General features: G+C 35.5%; 1 protein-coding gene across 1 annotated transcript in view; it reads right to left on the bottom strand.

Annotated features, from left to right (window-relative positions):
* LOC124404466 overlaps positions 1 to 16,589 on the bottom strand; it is a 36,253-nt gene extending 19,664 nt beyond the window's left edge. The window contains exons 1-16 of the mRNA XM_046878606.1: positions 16,484 to 16,589; positions 13,957 to 14,077; positions 13,395 to 13,664; positions 12,252 to 12,408; positions 10,985 to 11,172; positions 10,502 to 10,837; positions 10,064 to 10,265; positions 9,628 to 9,846; positions 9,299 to 9,423; positions 9,057 to 9,188; positions 8,892 to 8,933; positions 8,382 to 8,488; positions 7,997 to 8,240; positions 6,726 to 7,067; positions 6,043 to 6,393; positions 5,432 to 5,613 (exon numbers count right to left, since the gene is read on the bottom strand). Of these exons, the coding sequence (XP_046734562.1) occupies positions 5,432 to 5,613; positions 6,043 to 6,393; positions 6,726 to 7,067; positions 7,997 to 8,240; positions 8,382 to 8,488; positions 8,892 to 8,933; positions 9,057 to 9,188; positions 9,299 to 9,423; positions 9,628 to 9,846; positions 10,064 to 10,265; positions 10,502 to 10,837; positions 10,985 to 11,172; positions 12,252 to 12,408; positions 13,395 to 13,664; positions 13,957 to 14,077; positions 16,484 to 16,538 (3,073 nt within the window). The 5' untranslated portion in view covers positions 16,539 to 16,589. The remainder of the gene's footprint in view (positions 1 to 5,431; positions 5,614 to 6,042; positions 6,394 to 6,725; positions 7,068 to 7,996; positions 8,241 to 8,381; positions 8,489 to 8,891; positions 8,934 to 9,056; positions 9,189 to 9,298; positions 9,424 to 9,627; positions 9,847 to 10,063; positions 10,266 to 10,501; positions 10,838 to 10,984; positions 11,173 to 12,251; positions 12,409 to 13,394; positions 13,665 to 13,956; positions 14,078 to 16,483) is intronic.
* Between the last annotated feature and the right edge of the window lie 1,131 nt (positions 16,590 to 17,720).

Below are 17,720 nucleotides of genomic sequence, written 5' to 3'. Positions count from 1 at the left end.
CACTTTATTCAAGGAAAATTCTGTCTCCAGTTATTCCAGTAATCTAATCACAGTTAATCTTGTCAAACATTGATTGGTGCGGCAAATATTTGACATCCCTTCTTTAATTGCCCCTGATAAATTTTTCAATGCAATGACTGAGAATTTTTTATTTTGCCAGGCAAGAAAACAGATTTTAGTCAATTTTGCTGACTCCTTTTCTCAATGTACAGAGAAAATATCAGATGATATTTTTCTCTATAAATTTACCCAATTTACCCAAATGGAGTTTGCTTTCTTGGCTGAATAGGATTTTTATTAAGGCGATCGCTCGTCCGATCCATAAAAATTTATACAGAGAGATATCAGGAGCTAGATCATAAATCTCAGTAAAGTTTTTTAGGTTATGTTCAGCTGAGATAAAGATTTCTCATGAATTAAATTTCGTCGAGAGATGTGTAATAAATTTGAACAGAATTGTTTTACATAGATCGAAGAAATTGCAAATCATGAAAAGAACGGGCGAAGGCTATGAGCTGATAAAATGAGTTTTGAGAAACTGAAATCATGAGCATTTTACCTTTTTTACGTCTCTTGTCTTTCCGACGCCTGGGCTGAACGTCTCCTGACATAACTTCAGCCAAATTTATTCAATGCTCTATCGATTTGAATATCTATTAGGTTAAAGTGTTTCAATTTTTAAATTTCTCTAACTTCTCCACCGATGGATTCAACAAGATGAAATTGGTCGGGAAATCACGGGATTGGATCAACGGATTGAAGAATAAAGAAAAAAGGAAAGAGATGGAAATATTACAAAACTATTTTCGTTCGCTCAAGATTAGATGTTGGTACTTCAGTCAGTTATCGACTAAGGTGGCTTACCTTCTGAGCAATAAACTGCCTGGATCGAGACTTAAGGGGATGTAGAAGTCCAAATTTCATCAACCCAGTCATTTTTGTATCGTACCCATTTTTTGAAAATGGGACGATCCACAGTTAAGGACCTTTCAATGGTTCCGATAGTAAAACGGAGTGAAACGATATCCCAAATCACTCTTCAACACAAAACAATTACAGGATCTGTCTCTACGATAAAAATCGTAACAGTTCAGTTACTACAGTATAATAGTAAACCTCAGTGACAATGATTCTTAGAAGCTTTCAGAAATTCTCATGAATAAACTAAAAATGTTTATTCTGACAGTTTCTTAGTTATTGTCAAAAAATCTCTGACAAACTCTCTCAATTCCTAAGAATTCTGTAGATATATCTCCAAGTCTATGCAGATTTATCGAAAATTCTAGGAAAGTTTTCGTACCTCCAGTTTTTTCGGAAAATACTCTTTGATCACACTGTCTAGATTTCCTTACCTGCATTACAAAAAAATGAATTTGAACCATGTCCTAATAAATTCCAATTTCTCTAAAAAATGTGACACATTTTTCCATAATGCTATTCGTCAGAAAACACACAGAAGTACCAGACCTCAGTTGATTTCAGATTTGTGATACAAAATGAAGTTCTGAAAAAATTATTTCTCTGTAGAAATTAGTCCGATTTTTACATCTAACTCGTCTTGATCAGAAATGATCAGTAAGACAAAAACTAAAAGTTTCTCAAAAAATTTGATAGACAGTAAAATTTCAGAAAATATGAGTCATTTGCAGAAAATCTTCGAAATTTCTTAAAATCTTTTTAACACTATCAAAATAATTCAAACTTTCCTGTAGAAGTAAAAGAATTACGACGAATGTTTGAAATTTTTTTTCACTGGGAAATTGATAATAACAATAATAATAATCATAATCGTGATGGTATAATACAACAAGAATGATATAAATAATAACGTTAATAAGTAGAGTTACTCTGTTTATGCAAAAGTTGGAAAAAATGCATTATAATAAAGTATAATGATATGCTGACTGAAACTATGGGATACAAATATGATTGTAATTAACATTGATAATTACAAAACACGCTATTTTATTTTCTATTTTTATACGCCCAAAAGCTTTTAAATGTATGGTTTTGCAATACTTTTTTGTACTAGCTCCCTGTTATTAGTTTTTCAGCTACACATAAGAACTTTGAACTTGTTTGTGTATGTAGAAACAGTTCGATGAGTCAATCAGAATTTCAGATAAATCATAATAATTATGTATAAAATTATATATAAAAGGCCGGCGTGATCGAATTTTAACCAGATGATAACAATCCCTCGTCACGCAAATGTTTGTTATGATGGAAAGAAATTGGTAAAAGTATTATATCCATTCTGGCATTCAAAAAATATTGTCAACAGTTTGTGGCTGACAAATGGAGTCAATTAAAAATAATGACATGTTATTTGGTTTTATTTCAAATGTCGAAATTAATGTTTTTATGAAAAAGAAGTTTATTTCAGTACAAAAAAGTTCTTTGAAAAAAAAGCGAAAGTAACTAAAAAAAATTTGTCCCACAGACTGGTATAAGCCTTTTCATACATATGATATAATATATATTGAGAAATGTATTGATTGTCTGTTGCGATGAGAAAACAAAGGAAAGAACAACACAGATTCTGAATAATGAAAAAAAAAAAAGAAATATTAACTCGCGCAAATGTTTTTATCATATAGACTTAAATTATGTTAAACGTATCGAATATTCATCTTATTGAGAGAACTTCCGTTCGTTTCAAATTCATATATAAATATTCGTTAAAATAAACACAATAAAATATCGGGCTGAACAATGATTGTACAACTACTTATAGCGAAAATTTTCAATCTCGTCAGAAAATATTTAAATATGTATATTATATATATATGTAATAGTCACCTGGCGCAATTAGGTATATTAATTTCATTGGGCCTGAGAGAGAATCGCGGAACAATATCCGAAAGATGTTGAATTCTGATCATTCAACCAAGGGAAGAAGTTTACAAGCGGTTAAATTTTCTGACTTACATCTGCTCTTTTATATAATCAGATATGAGTCGTTGAGAACTCGTTATTCCACATCCGGGATAAAATTCTGCCAACTGGGTGTATTTGAAAAACAAATCCTCGTATCATTCATTTTCTAAACAGGTCACAGCAAAATCTCAGTCAAAATATCAATGTTAAAAATCCACAACTCTTTAACTTTGATAATATGATACAAAACCTTGAAGATGAATCGGTATCCATACCATCCGAAATAAATCATTAGGATACGAAAAAAAAACGTTGAAAAAATCTCTAGCAATGCTACTTACGGCAATAATAGTGAACATAAATGGAAAAATGTCGCCTATTATGTGGCAGAAACGAATCTGAACAAATTTAAGAAATCTCAAACTATAGTAGATTTATGATACGCAGATGTAATAACGGACAAACATCTGTTGTAACATACTCACACAAATCTATTCCTACTCAGTCTGAAGAAAACTGTTTGTCAATCGCTTTTTTGGCAATCTTTGAAGATCTGTATGATGAACGAAATGAGCCCAAAATAACGACATAATGGAATCAAAAACATCTGCAGAGTTTAAACAGTTTGAACGTTCTAATTATACAACCGTTCCTTCAATTGTTCGAATGTTAACTTGTGATATCCGAATTTATCAAGATTCATGTCTATCACATGGTCGAGATGTTACTTCATTCCTATTCACCATCATTGCTCCAAGTGATACTAGTAACAATCTTTTAAATCGTTTTTTCTCCTTGCCTGAACTTTTGATTCAGACGGTCTGGCCAATTCAGCTTTAACCATACCACTCAAAACTGTGAGTTGAACACCCAACTTGGCAGTAAATTACACTTCAAACATGGAACAAACGGGCTTGAATATAGTAGTAATAATAATAATAATAATAATAATAATATAAAGGGGAACTCAGATCATTTACACGCGCAACTTAAAATACAGATACTTATAGTAGGTATTCATAAATTCAAAATTATCGTTTAAATTTGGAAAACGACCGTTATTAGGGTACAGATTAAAATTCGTGTATTATTACTTAGTTCGTATTCATCAATGGAATTTATCCACGGAGTAATGAGAACATAATCGGAATCTTTTCTTTCGAGGTAATGAAATGAAGAGGTTGTTTCGAAAGAAAAAATTCAAGCGTTTGGCTGACACTATCGTTACATGTTTGACTGTAAGTTTTGACGACTGCAGAATTAATTCAAATGTATTTTCTCCAATGAATTCACGTAAGCGCTGGAGTCAAAGATCATGTGTTTGGTTTACAATTTTTCCTTTTCGAAATTCCGTGGATCGAATACTGCAGAATATTATAGGTATATGAATTTTAATCGACCATTGGTAAAGCAAATACCATCGAGACTGTAATAATAACAATAATAATAACGATGTTAATGATAATCAGTATAAGCGGTGAAAATATAAACAGAGCAATGCCTTCTTTAGAGATATGTTCACGTTTGAAAAATACGATTCAATGAAATCGTCCGTTTTTAATTATTACGATTGTTTAGTTTCCAAGTTATTACGTAATGCTATTTGTTTGGTGTTATTCTGTTCCTACAGTGCTAGGAGAGTCCTCGTGGAATTAACCTTATGATTGTTAAAAACTTACGATTTCCACTTCCCATTTTTATCCTAGGGAGAAAAAAAAAATTCTAAAACTAATGATAATAAAAATAACATGACGATTAACCGAGATTTCTGTACACTGTACAATATATTATTAGTACCTATTTTAGTGCCGATCTAAACTCTATGTACCATAATTACTTAATTATTATTTCGATTACTGTACAGTTGGTTTGTAGGTGTCGCTTGTATCTCTGGTAAACTAATATTTCTGACTATCATTGACAATCTGAAGAATTCTCATAAACTTGTTTCAAACTCTGTTTATCTCCGATTTTACTTTGAATATTTTTGTGCAATACGAACATATTGAACCGTAATTTTTTTTACAGTTCTAATGAAGAAATCGAAATTTAAGGTGAAAATTTTATGTAAATATTGAAATAAAAATTTAGTCTACAAATTTTCTTACAATTAATTAACGAGAATTAATAAGCAATGAAAATGTTTCAGAAATTTGGAATTTAAAATTTGAAGAGATTTTTTGGAGAAAGTTTTGAAAGGGTGAAATTTTGTTATTTTTCTGAAGTTTTTTGTGAATTCTCTACAAATATCTCAAAACGTTTGACAAAGTCTGTATAAAATCACAGAAAATGTTCAAACGGGGTGTAAAATAATCGAAATATAACAAGAATTAATCAGTTTGTCAGAGTTGTTAGAATTTTTCAGGATTACGTTGAAAAAGGGGTAAGAAATATTTTTCCACCATTGACACTTGTTTGAAAAACTCACGATCTTTGACAAGACGAAGCGAATTATCAACGACGAAGTGACGATAATAAAATTTCACGCGTTAGCAGTTATTATTACACTATTTACAAAATCCTTAACAAAAGGTTAAATATCAGTGATTACCACGACCACTCATTGAATTTGAAGAAATATCAGACGCGTCGTCCTTGATACGCCTGGTCAAAGTGCCCTCGTCCAATTTCCTAGTGTTGTCATAGTTGCTGAGTTTCCGCGACAAACTTCCGGACAAACTGATGCCATCCATTTTCAAATGGTTCGACGTGTCCTGCAGTCTTCTGTGATGCCTGGAAAAAAAACGTTTTCAGAAAGTTGCTACGAACTTAATCAGAATGTGAATTGATGACAGTTTCTTAATTTGCCTAAAAAACTTCTAACAAATTGTAATAATCTATAAAAAATTTGTAAATGTATCTCAATTTTTATGCAGAAAAATAGGTCAGTTCTGTCGGAGGTCTGAAAAACTATGAATTTTGTCAACAAATTAGTCTGACTTTCGTCGCTGACTCGACTAATTCGTCAGAAATGGAGATTTTTTATATGAAATAAAATTCAGAAGAATAAGAGTTCCTTCTAGAAACTCTCGAATTTTTTAGTATCCCCCAAAGGTGATTAGAATAATTCAAACTGTACCAGAAAACATAGATAACATTCCTTAAAACTATTTGTAAACATGGTAAAGTTTTTTTTTTTTTAAATTGGAGAACAATTTTCACCAGGGATTCTCCAAATTCTCGTTTCCGTTCCTCTCAGCCAGTTTCTCCGATCGAAGAGTTCCGTGCTTCGTCAAGCTGTTGTCGAATCGAATGAGATCGTTTTCAATGCCTCTTATTCTGCCTGTATTGTTTGCCTCACAATACCTCAACCATCCTTCGTCGATTTCGTATTGACCGTTCACAGAATCCAGACATTTTCTTTGCGAGTTCTCGATTCTCCGCGATGTTACACTTCCATCTGTGTGCCCGCGACCCGGACTTTCTGCCTCGTAAGCACACTTTGCCAACGATGCATCTAAACCCGGGCCTGCAGCCAGGTGGAGATAATTGTCATCCCCAATCGGAGCTTGTCTGTCAGACAGAAAGAAATTAAGTCATAGTTAGGAGCGAATCGTACTTTGCATTTTTACAAAACAATAAAGTCATTGAATAGAAAGAAAAGTTTCAAACTTCCACCTATATAGAAATAATTTACATACAGCAACTTTTAGAAATGTTGAACAATTTTTAGTCGGTGTTTACTGTTTCAGCATCAAAAAACACATTTTGTTATTAATTCACAGACACATTGGCCAGCAAAGTCAGCAGAAAATTTTTCTCAACTATGAATGACCGTTGTATAGTATAATTGCAATCTGCTCATCGATTCCTTCGGTGATTAAACTTTTTAGTTCGCCACTTACTTGCTTCCATATTTTGTTTCACGAGCCAATTTTCTTGAATAAGCTCGATGCTCCTGCTGCAGGGTGAAAGCAATTTCTCGAAGTGAAGCAAGAGTCTTGAAACAGGAAGGGACATCCTCTATGGGTGGTCCACCTCCAGGTAATACACAGACTTTGTTTGCCCCATAAACAGCTTGGCATTCACAGGCACTTATTAAGGTCTCCAGGCGCGGCATGTTGGTGAAAATCAGAGAGTGAATCCTCTGCAAATCACGGTCCGGATCCAACGACATTTTCAAACCAGCCTCAAGCCCAGGTGAAACTTCGCTGCAGCCCGGAGCGCTCACAAGTGCTGCTCGACAGCTGAAACAAGTTTTCATAATCAGATGCTATAATTTAGAAGAAACTTGGGGCACTCTGATTTGTGGAAATATTATTGTATAAGACGACAGTGCTTCGAAGTCTGGATTTTCACTGCATTTGAGGGGCAGAGTATTGGAATCCTTAGAATCAAAAAATGCCAGATAGAAAATTTTTTGAAATGCGACGCAAATCGTTGTTTTCTTTCAAATTCCCCTGAAAAATTTTAAATCGTTCGAAAAACGTACAATAATCATCTGAATATTCCTTCAAGCGCCATATTGATGGAAGATTTTATAGGCTCGATTTCTTTACCACAAATTCATGATGGTAAAATTTTTCTAACAACTTTTGAACAACATACTGAAAGTTTCTGAAACCTCTGGCAAAATCTGAAAAAATATATTGTGAACCCCATTTCTCATTGAATTCCGATCATGCTCGTGCGTGATTTTAATACTTTAGTAATTATTATATTTAGTATAATTAATAATACGAGATTTTTAGAAGATTTTGTAAGAAGTTTTTAAATATTGGCGTTTCACAAAAAATTTGAGAAAAATATCAAATTTATTTCAATTTCTCTGTACTTTTTTCGAAACGTATTCGTGAAAATTTTCCTGTAAAATCAAACCTTTTCAATTGATGTTCAAGAAATTTATTTAAAGGTTTTCAATTTCGAAATTGTTGCCAAAGTGACACTGAATTTTGATATTTTTATTGGAATTCTGAAAACGTCGGAAAACTTATTGTAAATTCTCTATCTAAACAGCAATAGCGTTATAATAGAGATTCACACTTTCAGTATCCCAATGCTTTTTAGAATACTTTACAATATAAACTCTCTACAAATAAAAAAATAAATATGATGACTTGTTTTGAAATCACGTGAAAAGATAATATGAATTCGAAAAAGCATTGAATATGCTTACCACAGCCAGTGTCCATTGATGTAGGCGCTCGGATGGTACTTTTCTAGTCTGTTACTATTCGTCTGACAAATTTTTGTAAGAATATCAATCCACTCTTTTTCTTCAACACAATTACTGGCTTGAACATACAACGCTCTTTGCCTTTGGACAATTTGGAACATATTTTTCATCTTGAAAGAATCCTCATGAAGTCTTTCTACAGCAAGAATTTCTCTCAAAGGTATTTTACACAGCGGTTCCTTTCCTGTTGAAAGTGGAAACAAAAGTCATGTTAGAGGGTAGAAGACACAGAATAGATGTATTAGATAATACATACACGAATCCGATCTTTTATATCACTGCTAGTTTGATTTCAGAGTGTTATAAGAATACGTTCCGCACTTACCTTTGTTCTTGGAATACGTCAAATCTTGCGTAGTCAGTCTGAAATATCTTTGCTTGAAGTTTTTCCTCCCAAATCTCTTTCTGCCTTGTGCTCTTTTGATCATAACTCTGCAAAAAGGCGTTCGTATTACGAAAGTGAGATATACAATATGGGTAAAGTATAATTTATGTTGGGATCCAAGTTACAAACGTAGTTAAAGCAGTACGGCGTCGAACAAAGCGATCAGCTGATTGTTTCAGCTTTGGTTTTAACTTAATTACGAGAATGTAAAGGGAAAGAAAGTGCAGTGCAAGCTGTCGTATTTCACTTTTGTAACATTGAGCTGAAGGAGAGTAAAAATTGCGTTAAAAAGCAACCTTTATAATTGAATGCAAATCAATCTACGTGTCACATTTTCTGCCATCGTATAGTAATTTTTGATATTTTGGATCCCAATGGATTAGAAACTTCAAAATATGTACAGTGACAGTAAGTATGAAGAAGCATTAAAAATTGACATGATTTACAAACCTCTTGCCACAGTCAGCGGTAGGCACAAAAAGAGAATATATTCTATTAGAAAGAAAGAACGAAGAATTTATTTTGTAAATTACATGACTGACTAATGAATATTGAGCATATGATTTTCCAACAATCAAGGAAAAATGTCTCTTGGAAAATATCAGGAGAACTTACCCTTCCTTCAGTACCACAGGCTCTTCCTGGAAGGCTGCGGGTCTCTGTTTGATAGTTCCACTTCCGCTGCTGGTTGATATCAGTTCTAAGAATTGTTTCACAGCCTGAATATGTTTCTCTGTATAAAATTCCCTGTAAATTAAATATACGAGAGTTTTAACTCTGCAAGTTGAGCTCTATCAAACTCGTAATGACGCTCCACTGTATTTTTGCACAAAGAAAAAATATGAAATCAAATTTACCTGTACACACACTCCATATATTCTTCTTTACAAACGCTGCCTGCCCCACCACGACAGCTAACCAAATTTCCTAAACTTTGAATCGTTTTTGAAATTAGTGTCAGCGTTCTATATGTCTGGGAATCCTGAAATACCAAGTAATATTGTTTTCGATGTCTTCTTACGTACAGAAACTTGTAAAAATTTTTGCGAAGTCACTCAGAATGTGAAAAAAAATTATAAGAACTTTTTTCACCGGAAAATATTCTATCTTCGTTTCAGTATGAGATAAATAACAAAGAGATAGATGAAAATGGGGAAGAAGAAATAATAATTTTTTCATATCTTACTATTTGCTCAGTGGTGATGTCGAATAATTTTGGTCCAAGTATCGCCGGTGCAAAAAACCTGAGAAATATGAAGCCACTGATGACAGAGTACCTCACTTCTTTATTGTAAGGAAAATGCGTCACAGCCAATTCTCTCAGGCTCCAAAACATCTCGCACATCAATGGAGGACACCGGACTCCTGAGGTTGTTATCGCGGTGAACACGCGTTGAACATACTCCTGCAGATATGAATTGAGAAATGAAACAATCGGCGCAATAAAATATCTTTGGTGTTAAATGAAAACTTGAATATAAAACCCTACAAGCCAGAATGAAAATTTTGTTTTTGGACACTGCTATCCAAAGTTTTCTAAACATCAACACATTGAGAACAGAAATTACATGGAATTGAAACAATTAGACTTGATATTCAATTCAATAACGCTGTTTTCTTACCTTAAGGTTCGCCAAATTCGTTTGAATAGTGTTGGCATCCTTTACTCGGGTTGGATCTATTTCGCAAGGTTTTCGCTCCAGAAATACTTGTTCCATAGCTGGTCGAAGAGTACAATGTAAATAGTGAAGTCCAGCCAGCCGCATTCCTTCGTCCATCATTTTACTGACTAGGGTATTGCCTCGAAAAATTGTCGTAGGATCTCTGAAAACAAGTTTAAAGCATCGCTGAGGTTGACTTACGCATGATTTCACAGATAAATAACGATGTGTAACACTCGATATCACAGAAGAGGTACTAATATTTGAGGTTTGAACAGATAAACTTAAATAACTCAACTGTTTCTCAAATAATCCACTCTCGATTTCAATTTCCGAGGCAGAAACTATTCAAGATAGCGCTTTGACGTCGAAAATGTTTGGGATAAAAGCTAAGCTTACGTCAGTTTGGAAATCTCGTAGCTGGCAAGCGCCCTCATGACTGAAACAAGTTGTTCATGATGCACAAGGACACGAACAAGTGGTTGCGCAGCCTCCATCTTACTGGCGACAATCTCGCCAAGTATATAAACAGCTGAGGAAGTGATGGGATGGACAGTAACACTCTGGAGCAGCAGACTCTCCAGCCTTTTGTACATCTCGGAAGGAAAGACATGATCGGCTGTGTAGTGAATCTTCAACCGCAGAGATCCTATGCATGGTATCGTTCCCGGCAGTGTAGAATTGTTAGGAATTTTGCTCGGTCTGTGCTTTGCTGACCTCGGCTGGAGAAAGTACCTGAATTGTTGAATAATAATGGGAGGATTACATCTACACAAGACAAAATCTTGGATCTTCGGAATCAATAAAACAATCTTCGACGCACAATACACTTGCACAATGTTCAATATGCAAATCCCATGTGAGAATCTGATTTTGACTCACCAAGCCGTTGTGGGACTAGTCGGTTGTTTTTGCAAACCGCGCAGCGTAACTCGAACTTCGCCAAGGAAAGCTGGCTGTTCACCCATGCCAGACGAGGCGTGCCAGACGCCGACGATAACTTCCCCAACTTCGCCCCCGTCGATGGAGTAATGGGAGACATCCTTGTCTTTGGATTCAGTCAACTCGGGCTATTAGAAAGAAAATAATGGATATGCTCATTGTGAATCATGCTTGCTGTTTTAAACGAACATTGCTTTTCATGAGGAAATAACAGAAACAAGCTTTGAACGATAGTACAGGACATTGAAAAGCGTGGACAACTATGTGCAAAAGCTATCACAGTCCTTGGAGCGGTGCAAAAATTTTTTTTGGATTCCGATCGGACACTTGTAATCAAAGTTCAGCGCAGTTTGCATTCGAAAAGATACCCTATTTCACGCTACGATTATATGTATGAATGTAAGCAGTACGAAGTATTTTGTAAAATTAATTGGTCGATTCTGATAAAATCTAGAACTAAAATCAAGGTCAAGGAGGAAAGCTAGGGAAAGAAGGAAAAAAAAACATTCAAGGAATCTCTAGCTATGATATTTGATCAATGATGATGAACACAACTAAAACAACTTCCTTATTATGTGCTAGAAATCATTGTGAACAGATTCCAAAATTTAAAATATCAAAATTTTGAGAACAAGTTTTATAATTATGACGTTAAAATGAGTTCAAGATTCTAATATTTTTGGGGTCATTTTGCTTACTTAGGAAATTTCCACAAATTGTCTAAAAACATTCAAGAAATCTTACATTATAATATATTTCTAACACGCAAATGTCATGTTTGGGGAAAATCAGTTATGCTGTACTTTATTTTGATCAATTCTGGAGATCTCTATGATGAACAAAATAAACTCTAAGACATTAGAATCTGATGAAAAATACCAGAATTTAATAATTTTTATCATTTCACTTATAAAACTTTGTCAAAATGTAGTTGTCTTTCAGCTTATGTTATTCGAATTTTCCCGGAATTCCATCGATTACATAACAGAAATGTTGTTTTATCCATTTATTTTATTATTATTTTTCTAAATTTGAATAGAAAATTGATTATTACTGCATCACTGTCTTTCTATTTTATGAAGCGTGATATAAAATTTGCTGAACATCTTCTCATTATTGATTTACAGCTATTTTAATATCCGGAATGTTACAGGATAGAATTGAGAAAATAATTCGTTATCGTGAGAAGAGAAGTGACTTTTTATACCTCAAATACAAACGTTTCATTGAACCGAGGCGATACTGTCTTCTTCTTGACTTTGGTACGCTTCGATATTTGCTTTCCGTTACTGTAGGTCACAGTGACAGTTGCGAACGGATCACAGCCCCCATTTTTAATCGTCAATTCGCTGCACTCTATAACTCTGGAAATAAAAGAGAAAGAAAACCCGCTAAAAAATAGCAAGAAAATCATAAGCATTCCTCGATTGATTGAACCTTGTTGTTTTGCTGGTGAATTTTAAATCATTGCTGCCCTACTGACTAATAATCATTATTTGAGCACAAAATGAAACCACCATAAAATTTTGAACGAGAGTAATAATCGACTCAAGACGAGCAAAATAAGTTTCATGGGAACTGTCCGCCTTTCAAAGCGTAGTAAGAAATGAAAAGGCAATAATGAAACGAGGGCACAATAGATGAATAAGCAGCACATTAATTACAAAAGCATAGTAACAATGGTGGGAAATTATGCCCCAGCAGTCACAGAGCTAAACAGGTTTATCAAGCGAATTAATTTTATGCTAATATAGTTCAATTAGTCAGAACTTTTCACTGCTGGGTAAAGATGAGCTACTTTCAATTATGGGATACAGTGAATTGAATTTAGTCGAAACTTGCAAATCATGCTTCGAGGGGTGCGTGATAAAAATTATTTTCAGAATCTGAGAAATTTCTGAAATGATTCTGACAAATCTTCCAATTTCTCTCAAAGATCTATCCCAGTTTTCCATAACGCGCTAGCGACAGAAAATGAACAGAAACATTAGAATTTAAATTTTAGATTCATCGTACAAAATAAGGTTCTAAAAGTAAAAGTTACGACGTTGCCTGCAGAAATTTTGCATTTTCGAAATCCATAAAATTTGGAATAGAAAATGATATTCTGAATGAATATGAATTCACTCGTGTTCAAACCTTTTTTAAAAATGAAACAGAATTTTTCTCAGATCCATGCAAAAACATAGTAAGTACATATTACGAACAAAAAGTTCGTAAGCGATTTGTGAGAATGCTTTTTTTTACCAGAAGTGCAAGGAAGAAACACACAGTGCTCCCTTGACACAGAATTTTCCCAATTTTCTGTCTTCGAAAAAAGCTGCAAGTCCTTCTTTTTCCCAAAACTCACCTAACTGTTAACTTTGGATGCAGCTGTCCGATCTGTGGCTGCAGCGCCAATTCCAGATGTGCTTTACCCTGCACCTCCGAATCCGCATCTACGGGCCTCAGCTGGAACCAGTGTTCCTTGTTATGGTAGGTAGCCAAGTCTTCACGTTTTATTGCCACTTTCCCAAGTATCTTATCCTGTTTTAGATGGCGGTCTCTGTCGTAAACATATATGCTAAGGTAACGGAACTTTCTAGGTACCTCGAACTGGAACTCCTCGCCGAAAAATGGGCTGAAAATAATTAGATGATCAACATCTTTATCAAACTATTTCAGCACCTGAAGAAAACAGAAATTGAACAACTAAAATAGCAGTGACAAAATGAATCTACAGAGATTCAATCAAATTGCACTGAGAATTCCCAATTCTTATTATATACTGGTCGGTTCGTGAATCCAGAGAAATTTTTCAAGACAGGTTCTAATTATTCTGAATGGTCTGAAAGTCTGGTTTCTCATGTGAAAATAAATCTTGCGCATATGAGAGTGAAAATTAGTTCATGGATTGAAAAACGTTGTCATACTTGAGAGTCCGTTCCATCGTTGTAGTGCGGAATATCTCTTCCTGGTCGAGGGACAATGCGCAGTACACATCTCTTGCGCCGGGAGATCCATGGCTTCTGCTTTGTAAATTTTTTGCCTCGCCTATAATAGCCGAACCAAAAAACAATAATGAAGAATTAATAATCTACGAACTAGATGTCAATTAGAATCCGAAAAAAGCAAAACAATAGTACAACTAAGCAAATAATCAAAACTAACTTGAAGCGATATCTTTCAAAAATCTATAAACAGTTGCGATCGATAGGTCTTCAATACATATGGCAAAAAATAGTCTCTAGCACAATCTTACTCAGAAGTCAATAAATACTTCTGGTAATGTTTTTTATGATGTGACCATCTGAATTTCGATGTATTATTTATTGCTCATATATTTGCATACATTTTTCAGAAAGACATTTCGTGGGCAGTTTTCAGATGAATTTACCATATTGATTTGCCACAAGCATTTCAATTGCAAATGTAGAATTTGATTCAACTATTTAATCCAAATGAGTAAATCCGTCAAATATGTAAGGTATATGTTTAATCGCATGTAATGGCAAATTCAAGTCATTTGATTAGTGATTTCAAGGTTTTTAGCAAGTTTACCATGTTTCTGGATATTTTGGAGCCTGTCACAAAGTACTTACAGTATCAGACAAAACGCGAATAATACGAATTTTTAAATGTTCGTCCGTTTGTCCAAAAATCGAACATTCGTAACGTATGTATTCAAAAAATGGATAAGTCCATCTTCCGAATAAAAGCCTCATCTTTATTCGAGTGTGACAAATTTTTTCCCAACTTTAAGAAATAACATGATATTTTCAGAACGGTAAATGATATTTAATGAATCGCAGGGCATTCAGAGACCATTCATTCCATTCAATTAAACGTTTGTTCACAATTCAAATAATCGTAAAATCGAGTTTTTAAAAATTGACAATTTCGACATTATCTTGGCGTTCGAGAGTCTTATCTTTAACAAAGTTCCATAATTTTTGCCAAAGTTAATAAAATTTTAGGATTCAGAGAACAGACTTTGTCATTTTACGAATTTTAAGATACTCATTCATTCAATCATCCGGATGTTTCTCTAAGATTCTAATACGTGATGTAACGTACTGTATGTATATTTGAAAAATGGAACGCGATCTTTATCATTCGGCGCGAGTGTGACGATTGGTGTTGATTTAAGAGCGATGCAGCGGCGGTCGAACGAGGCGACAGGGAGTCTCGTGGGTGATCCATAGGTATAACAGATATAGTAAACGCGAGCATGGGTCGGTGCGTATGTGCGGTTGTGACACAGGCCGGCCTAGAGCGGTTCAAATCAGGAGGAGGTGCGGGCGCCGTCGGGTCCCATTGATAAAAGTTTCGCGGTGCGGCAAGCACGTAGCTTAATCGAGGTCACAAATCGCGCACGTTCCGACTCTATTTATCCGCCTTCCGACGCATTGCCGCGAAACGTGTATCCCTGGAAAAGCGGACGTCAAATCATAGGTGATTCCCGACACAGGTAATCGCGAATGCGTCTCTAGGATCAGTTTTAATAATTTTAGAGTATTACGAAGGTGCTGTATTGTCAGTCATTTTACCGACCGAGGAAAATGTCATTTATTTTCGCGATCGTCATATATCCTAAGCATCGTTGACAATTCGAAAGAGTTGCGGCTAGCGGAATCCTGCATGCAATACCGAACACAAATGTACGCAAAAAAAAAAAAAAAAAAAAAAAAAACATTTTGCTTGACACGCATCGAGTGTACCAGAAAATGTAATCCTGTAATTGAAATATGCACTATAAATTGTAGGAATACATTTTTCATGGCATTATTGTCGCGCATGAAGGATGAAAGTTGTTCGATATTATTGTTCCGCTTTGCATATTACGTAGAATTGCGCTCGCTGCGGCACTTACATGTCAGTTATGCGTAGGCTTGATAATGGTAAAAATAAGTGACATTTTACTCAAAACTCCGTTCGTTTTAACCGCGTAAACAGTCGCAGAGACTTTGCGTAAGCCTGCAGTTTCCAGGGGGTTTGAAACCGTGGAAAGATCTTTTAACTCGAGGTTCAGCAGCGGTTCTTGCACGGTGAGTGAGTGAGACTTTCGTGGGAGTTTCTGTAGCCACGGTTGACCATGACGACGTTTCACGATGACATCGCAGCGTTCCTTTTCGCTGCGTTGCGGCCGTTGGTAAAATCGCGAAACGGAATCCGTATCACCGCACATTTTTCACTTTATGTTGGATATTTATATTCATCGTCGATTTTCTCGCTTTCCCTCTCTTTCTCCTTTTCTCTCTCTCTCCCTCCTTCTATCTCTCCGACCCGTCAACTCAACACTGGGCAGGAATAAGAACCAGTACAAACGTATCAACTGCACCGAAAATATCTCGCGAACTTGAACGGCTTCTTGTCGTTGTTACTGTCGTTGTTTAAGTGGGTTAAATCCGTCCGAATATTATCTATCTTATCCTATCCTCAGACGCTTTATTTCCGTACCAATTTTTATCTTTAGCCGCTCTTCAACGCGAACTAGGCGCGTCTCCTCAGCCATGATACCTCCATGACACCACACGGACGAAACAGTTCTGTGAATGGGTAGAGAGAACTGAGGGCCTTCGTGACGGAGGGTCAGGGGAAGGAAACGACCGAAGTAGCGATTCTGAGCAGTCGGGGGACGCGGCTCTCCCTCGTCTCTCCCCCCACGGTAGGCTAGGCTGTCTCTCCCACACTACGTCCGGGCTCGCCGTCGGCTCGCCATCCTCTGCCTCTGACTGTATGTATGCCTGCCCCCCGGCGCTCAGTCCGTGTTTCGTTCGCTCCCCGTACGTACGAGACACTCACTCGCTTTTCCATGCATTTGTGGCTATTCACGTGCCGACATCTACCGGGTGTCCTTTAATTGCAATAATTTTCCATCATTTTACAACTAGGGACGCTAATGAATCGCAACTGGTCAGTTGGTAATTTTTTTATTTTTTTGTAAATGTTCATGCCTTCGGTATTCAAATCCAAAGTATCGAAGGTGCCATCTAACGATAGAAAATTTACTACGATGATCCGATCGTATTTAGTTATGAGAGTTGTTTTTATGACTTTGTTTCGGTCTTCAGCAACCCATTTTAAGAAAACAGAAGTCTAACCTTTTGCACAAAATCTTATGGCCATTTATGTCCGCATAATTCAGCTAAAACAGATACTTGGACGATCAGCTGATCACCCAGTGCGATGCCATTTTGTTTTATCGATACTAAGTTTCATAAATATCGTATGAAAGGTCTTGAAGCTAACTCTTGAAAAACATCCTTTTCAGAGTTCATTCAAACAGCTTGGAGCCATTTTTTAACTCTCCAGGCTCAAAGTAAAGATAAAACTAGTATCTTTCAGCTATAAAATTTTTGGTTATTTGCAGCCCCATACTAACTTCTGTGGATTCAAACTACTCCAACTCGGGATTTCGATTCAACCATCCTAACTGTAATATTGTCGTAGGTGAAATAATGCTCAGTGCATGTAGAGTGCACAAAGTTATTGTAACCTCAAAATGTGATTCCATTCATCTCGGGTAACGGCCATGTTTATTGTATCAATGTTCCAAGTCTATTTTATCAACATTTTAATTCTAATTTTAGGCTCATTTGTGACTAACTTCGACTGTTGCACCCACATCCATGGTGGAAGGGTTACGTATCCAAGGTACCATTTCCACCGAATAAATGTTCGAAATATTTTCTTA

The sequence above is a fragment of the Diprion similis genome, chromosome 3 (genome assembly GCF_021155765.1).
Source record: "Diprion similis isolate iyDipSimi1 chromosome 3, iyDipSimi1.1, whole genome shotgun sequence".
Classification (NCBI taxonomy): Eukaryota; Metazoa; Arthropoda; class Insecta; order Hymenoptera; family Diprionidae; genus Diprion; species Diprion similis.
The sequence above is the reverse complement of the archived record's forward strand: the minus strand, read 5'-3'. Positions and strand labels throughout refer to the sequence as shown.